This window comes from Mastomys coucha, unplaced genomic scaffold (assembly GCF_008632895.1).
Source record: "Mastomys coucha isolate ucsf_1 unplaced genomic scaffold, UCSF_Mcou_1 pScaffold22, whole genome shotgun sequence".
In the NCBI taxonomy this organism is placed as follows: Eukaryota; Metazoa; Chordata; class Mammalia; order Rodentia; family Muridae; genus Mastomys; species Mastomys coucha.
The window spans coordinates 109,764,564-109,771,040 of record NW_022196905.1 but is presented as its reverse complement, the minus strand read 5'-3'; the positions used below and the strand labels follow the sequence as shown (position 1 = coordinate 109,771,040).

The 6,477-nt window shown below is 49.3% G+C and overlaps 1 protein-coding gene across 1 annotated transcript in view; it reads left to right on the top strand.

The window, feature by feature from the left end:
• Positions 1-6,438, top strand: part of Srrm4 (serine/arginine repetitive matrix 4) — a 157,324-nt gene extending 150,886 nt beyond the window's left edge. Inside the window, exons 11-13 of the mRNA XM_031337618.1 lie at positions 2,331-2,441; positions 3,052-3,186; positions 4,802-6,438. Coding sequence (XP_031193478.1) covers positions 2,331-2,441; positions 3,052-3,186; positions 4,802-5,099 — 544 coding nt within the window. The 3' untranslated portion in view covers positions 5,100-6,438. The remainder of the gene's footprint in view (positions 1-2,330; positions 2,442-3,051; positions 3,187-4,801) is intronic.
• The last annotated feature ends 39 nt before the right edge of the window (positions 6,439-6,477 follow it).

Below are 6,477 nucleotides of genomic sequence, written 5' to 3'. Positions count from 1 at the left end.
GGCTGGTGGAGTTCCTAAGTGCCTGGTCCCGCTGGTCCCAGTTACTCCCAGTTTTGGGACAGATGTTGCTTCCTGCTTACCTCTGATCCTGGGTGTGTCAGAGCACCTGGGAGTGGAACTTCCTCTGGGTGTTGTGGGACTGGCTGCAGAGCTGGTGCCCAAGGTCTACTCTCTGATCCTCGGTGTCGCTTCCTTACTTCTCAGCTTGAAGTAACATTCCATTCTGTCCATCTTGCTATTCTATTAACCATAGTAAGTCACAAGACCTATCAAGAAGATTCTCCTTTAGTGGGAGTTGTTGCAGAGTTACATTTCAGGGAGCTGTGTGAAAGAGAGAGAGAGAGGGAGAGAGAGAGAGAGAGAGAGAAAGAGAGAGAGAGAGAAAGAGAGGAAGAGAGAGAGAGAGAGAGAGAGAGAGAGAGAGAGAGAGAGAGAGAACTGCATCTGTTTTTGTATTCTCAGCCCCAATTTCAACAGTCATTGGTATTGCTTGGTTACCTTATCTGGAATATCTATGTCATGGAACATAGAGACACAAGATCTCAAGAACTGAAACATCCCATTGAATATAACCTCCACGCCTCCTTGACCCCAGCTTCCCTCTTCACACAGAAACTCCCATCAGCAAGCTGCCTGTTCCTCGTCCACAATGCAATTGCTTCTTTGGTTATTTCAAAACCAGCACTTGCATTTTTTTTCCTGTAAGATTTCTCAATGAGCCTGCAAAGAGCAAACTGGCGGGACACTTTTCCAGGGGTCAAAACCATACTCAATAGGAAAGAGTCATTCCTTCCTCCATGGTGTTCCCTAAGAGTGAGACTGTCAGTCTTGAGAAAGGTAGAGCAAGGACCACAGGATTAGTAGCTGAGATGCATCATGAAGAGCTGCCCTTCCATGCCTGTCCATAGAAGATACAGTACTTAATCTCAACGGATGCCTGTAGCCAACCCCTGCATCAGTACCAACCCCTGTAATGACATTGCCCATCTCCTTTTGTAACTAAGCACCTTGTCTTGCACTATGATGGGAATGTTTTCGATTTGAGGTACCATAGCAAAATTAACGAGAGTTCCGCTCTCCTTCAGTTACCCAGAGACCTCAGTTCTTACCACACTCTCAGCATACTCTGCATCCAATGGTTTTCTTTCTCCTTGAATGGGGAGTGCTTATCCTCTCTCCTTAGGGCAAGCATGTCCCTGCAGCTTTCTGACATGTGGGAGTTACTAGCATGGCTGCTCATTCTTGTGAACCATTAATAAGTAGGGATGGCTGGCACTCAAACAATGCAATAATCTGACCACAAGAAGGCTACTTAGTAACAGGCAAGTAGGTCATACAGCATGGATACTCTGCACAAAGAAACAATCTATTTCCTAAGCAGGGTGAAGCAGGACCGCCATGCTAACCATGCTCCTCAGAATGATCTGAAATGTAAAACTTGGGAATTACTTATTTCTAGAATTTTCCACTTCTCTTTTTTTTCCAAACCATCCATGAAGTCACAGAAAAAGCAAGGCCATGGGTAAGAGAGGAGGGACTACTATAATCTACCAAAGACAAAAACACTTTGTAGCCAGAAACTCTTGGATTCGTGTGTCCACTAGCTGTGTGACCCTGATCAAATTACATCACCTCCCTGTTCCTTTGTCTCTCCATCCATAATATGAAGCTAATAATAATTCTTAAATGAGATGCATACATTTTCATTTCAATACCTGGGACATACATAACAGTATAACATTATATGAATGTATAATAGTCATATAATGTTTCCAGTGTATTGGCTAATTGGAGATATAACTACAGATAGATAGATAGATAGATAGATAGATAGATAGATAGATAGAACTGATTTACTCTAATTTAGATTTACAACCAACTTTGTAGGGTTGGTACTATTAGCCCATTTTGCAGATGAGAAAACTGAAACCTAGAGTAATAATTACCTACCCAAGATCACACAGGTAAAAAGTGGCCAGGACAATAAGCCTCACTAAATTGGAGATATAACTACAGATAGATACATAGATAGATACATAGATAGATAGATAGATAGATAGATAGATAGATAGATAGATAGAACTGATTTACTCTAATTTGACAGGATGTTGTCCATATTATTATCAACTCCTCAAAAAGGAGGAGATCTCATTCTCTGGATCTCATTCTCTCTTTGCACAAGTCTCGTAAAGACAGGTTCCTTTATGAGACTTGCACAAAGAAAAGGAGCCCCACCTGGGGACCCGGTGCACAGAGCCTTAGCCGATGACACAACCCTAACACACATCTGCAGGCTGCAGGCTCCTTAGGGGCTCTTCTGTCTTCCCCAGGTCCTACTCTCGCTCTCCCAGCTATTCGTCCAAGTCTGGCAAGAGGAGCCCACCTAGCAGAAGCTCCAGGTCTCGTCGAAGTCCCAGCTACTCCCGCTACAGCCCCAGCAGGTATCACCCCCCCCCAGGGCAGACCCCCCCTCCTGAGCCACATCCCTTTGACCTTGCCTTTCTGTGACAATTTCCCAAGCCCTGTCCAAGCCCTAACCCTGCAAAGGTAAAGACAGGAATTCTTGCAATCCTTTTTGTTCAATCAAGAGTGGCAACAAGGCCTCAGTACGCCCTTTATTCTACTGTCCTTTCACACCCGGGTGCTCGTTTCCTTGCTTGACTCGCTGCATCCTCTTGCCCCTGTATTCACAGCCCCAATTCTTGCCCACCCCAGGGCCTTCTGATATGTTTCCTCCTCACCCACCAATATTTGTGCCTCTACCGAGGGACACACGCAGTCATGTGCGTGTGTGTGTGTGTGTGTGTGTGTGCGCGCGCGCGCTACACATGCACAGAGGCTGCCACTCTGTCTCATACCCAGCTCACCCCATGGTGCTCACAGAAGCAGATTCTTCCCAGAGTGGGTCATCTTCCCTTCCCTGTCTTCTTTGGGGACCCTGGCAACGCCCAGCCTCAGTGAACACAGCTAAGAGTCTCACAATGCATGCACCTGTAGCCCTAGTTACCTAGTAACACCCCCTGCCCCGCGCCCGCTGCCTTACTCCTTCAGGGAACGGGACACAAAGTATGGTGAGAAGGAACCGCAGCCCCGAGAACGTGCACGAAGGAGGCGACGGTCCTATTCGCCCATGAGGAAGCGCAGGAGAGACTCCCCAAGCCACCTGGAGGCCCGGAGGATAACCAGGTGAGACCCAAGAGCCCGCACTGCCTGCTTCCAATCTTCTCCCCACTTTCACGTACGTATGCATGATGGCTCTAAGTTTTCTTTTGCCTCCCTAAAACTGGACTTAAGGATTGGGGGGCTTCAGAATAGCCCTTCCAACCCTTGGAAATGATGGTATTTGTTTCAAAGCCATCCCTAGTGTGGAACCTTATCAAGCTTCCAATCTACTAGGCCTGCAGTGAGGCAGGGACCCGGATCGCACGTGGACCGAGCTTGTCCTGGAGACTGGAGAGAAGACAGTGAGCCAATTTGAGGAATAGTATGCAGCCTAGGGGGTGTTGTTCCCACAGGGCAGGGCACTGGCCTGGTAGTACAGCCGGACCTTGGTGGAGATAGTCTTATATCCTAGAATACTCAGATGCCAGGTTAAAATTAAACTATTCGTGGTCATACCTTTCACCAAGTTCAGATAATGCAAGTAATATTCCTGGGATTTCCAAGGCTGCTTAAATGGAGCTGTGGTGAGTAAAGATTTTGTGTTAAAACCCATTTCCTGGGGGCACCTAGAGCCTTTTTCAGCTCCTAAGGCTGATTCTTGCCCACAAAACAAGGCGTCACTCCCAAGAGTGTCACGTAGAGGAAATGAAAGGGACTGAGAAGAGGTGACCTCGCTTTGTAAATTTAAACTCTGAACACACTGTGTTCTATCATTATTGATTCCGTGGTCAGAAGCAGTGGAAGTGTGACCTGTGACAGCTAAGGTCTCGGGAGATGTGCTGTTGGCAGCGAGAGAGAGGGCAAAGGCTGTGAGAGAAATCGAATTTCTCAGGCTTTGAAAGCTGGAAGAATGTCTGGATTGGCTGAATGTTGCCCCCTCCCCTCACCCCACACCACCAATAGGTTAGCTTTCTAGGCATCTCCACTCATCCCAGAGGCCAGCAGGGATCCTGGAAGCACACTGTATCCTTCCAGGAGAGGACCAGGAGGAAGAATAAGAACAGGGGCCCAGAGTGATGGAAGGAGTTGCCTGCTCAAATACCCACAATGCTCTCTTCCATGCATCTGGGCAACCATGAGCATCTTGGTCACTGGTCACCCATGCTGCTGGCTAACTGATCATAGATATACTTCATTTTCTTTAAAATCAGTTCGTTGTTTTTCACAGCACTCTCCCCCCCACACACACCCCATTTGTTTTTAAAAAGAAATGATATACTACAATAAGTGGAAAACCACACTCTCTCACCTAAAAACAGAACCTACTAGGAATAGAAGGTTCTAGTAAAAGTAAAAATAGCAAAACAAAACTTCAATTAAAGTGGCAATGCAGACACTGTTGCTAGCTGGTAACTCTGAGCTAGCAACAAACCTGATTTGTTGATTTTTTTTTTCTAAGTGACATCACTTTTTCAGACTAGAACGGCGCTAAACTAGGCCTTTTCTTTGGTCTCAGAACTACCAGAGGGGTGTAAAAAAAGAGATGGAGTATGTTGTTTTGTTGGGGGTTAAGGTTTTTCTGGTTTGCTTTTTCTCACTAAGAGACTAGGGGATAGAAGGATATTGTTTTCCCTGAAACAGCACTGGGGCTCTCTGAGAGGTGATTGAACCTCATGCTTCCTCTCTCTGGTCTCTACAGTGCCCGGAAACGCCCCATCCCCTACTACCGACCCAGCCCTTCCTCCTCTAGCAGCCTCAGCAGCGCCTCCTCCTGGTACAGCAGCAGCAGCAGCAGCAGCAGCCGCTCCGCCAGCCGCAGTTATTCCCGGAGCCGGAGTCCCAGTCGGAGCCGCAGCAGCCGGAGCCAGACCCGGAGCAGGACGCGGACCAGCCGCAGCTCCAGCTCCCGCAGCCTCAGCCTGGGCTCCCGGAGCCGCAGTCGGAACCGGAGCCTGAGTTACAGCTCGGCAGAAAGTTATGCCAGCACGAGGCGCTAAGCGAAGGCCCTCGGTCGAGCCAGCTACCCACCAGGAGGACCCCCTCTGTCTACCGGGAGGACCCCTCTGCAGTCTCCTTTACTACCTGCCCTTCAGACCATCTCCCGGGTGACAGATGCGGAATGCTCCTGGCTCCTGTCCTCCATGCTAAGGTGGCATGGGATACAGGGACCTCTACTCCTTTGCCAAGCTGCTAGGAACCTCTCTACCAGCACCATCCTGGGGCTCACCGGGGCAGATGGAGAGGGCCACCTGTGGAAAGCTATGATCCATAACTCAAAAGTTTGGGGCTGGCCAAGGCATGTAGAGATGGCTCTGTTCCACTCACACACTGCTCACAGGATATCTCCTAGAGGCCAGGGTTAATCCGTCCCTCCTGCCCCCGTGCCCCCTTTAGTCTGTCTCATGGCTGCACAGTTTGGAACCAGTGTTGGAAAAAGAGGAGAGCAAGGATGGTTGAAATTCAAGAGCTCGGAGCTTTTACCTCCAGCTCCTGGGCCCTACTATGAAACGTCAAACACGAGCAGGGGAGGTGGATGTTGGTGGCGGCGTTGACCGTAGGTTTCAGGGAAGATTGGAAATGAGCTCTCTATAGCTGCAAAGAGTCAGGTCATCTGCCCTCCCGGTATGTCAGCATGGCCAGGGAAGGGAGCCCAGCAGGTTCCATCTCGGTGGAGGCCCTTACACAGGGCTCTGTGACACCCCAGGGATAATAGGAAGACATATTATGTGGAACAGTCAGCATACCTTGGGCTACAGCCCTACTTCCCAAATTTGCCTCATCCCCGGGAGCTGGCACAAACGTGATTCCACGGGACCATCTGCTGAGCATTCTCAGTGCTGTGGCCAGCAGCCAGTCCCCAGCGCCAGCCAGTCTGCCCTTGCCCTCCAGTTGGCGCCTGCCAGCCCCCTCCACATTGCCCAGTCTGCCACACCCTGGATTCTACCCAGGGCAGCCTGGCACCTGCTGTCCTACAAGAAGCCCACTCTCATTGCCTCTCAGGAATTTTGCCGAGACAGGACACTGTATTGTAAATCAGTGTTCTGAGGGAAAGACTCAGATACAGAGAGCCTGTGACAGAGGGACTTAAATGGTCCCTGTCTTGGGCTCTTCCTCGCTTCTGAGTTTGCTGTCAGCGTAGGGAAACCCAATCAAACTTAGGGAAGTACCACACTTTGGAAGGGTATAGAAGTGCCCTCCTGCCCAGGGCTGGCTAGCAAGGGTAAGCTGCCCTCTGAGACACAAATACCAGCAGCTGCTTTGTCTGCAGAAGATATTGGGGACAAGCAGGCAAGAGAGATGCTCCTTAAAATAAACTCATGGGCATCCCCCTCACCAGCTGCCTGCCTGGTTTTCCTGAGCCTTGTGGGTATCAAG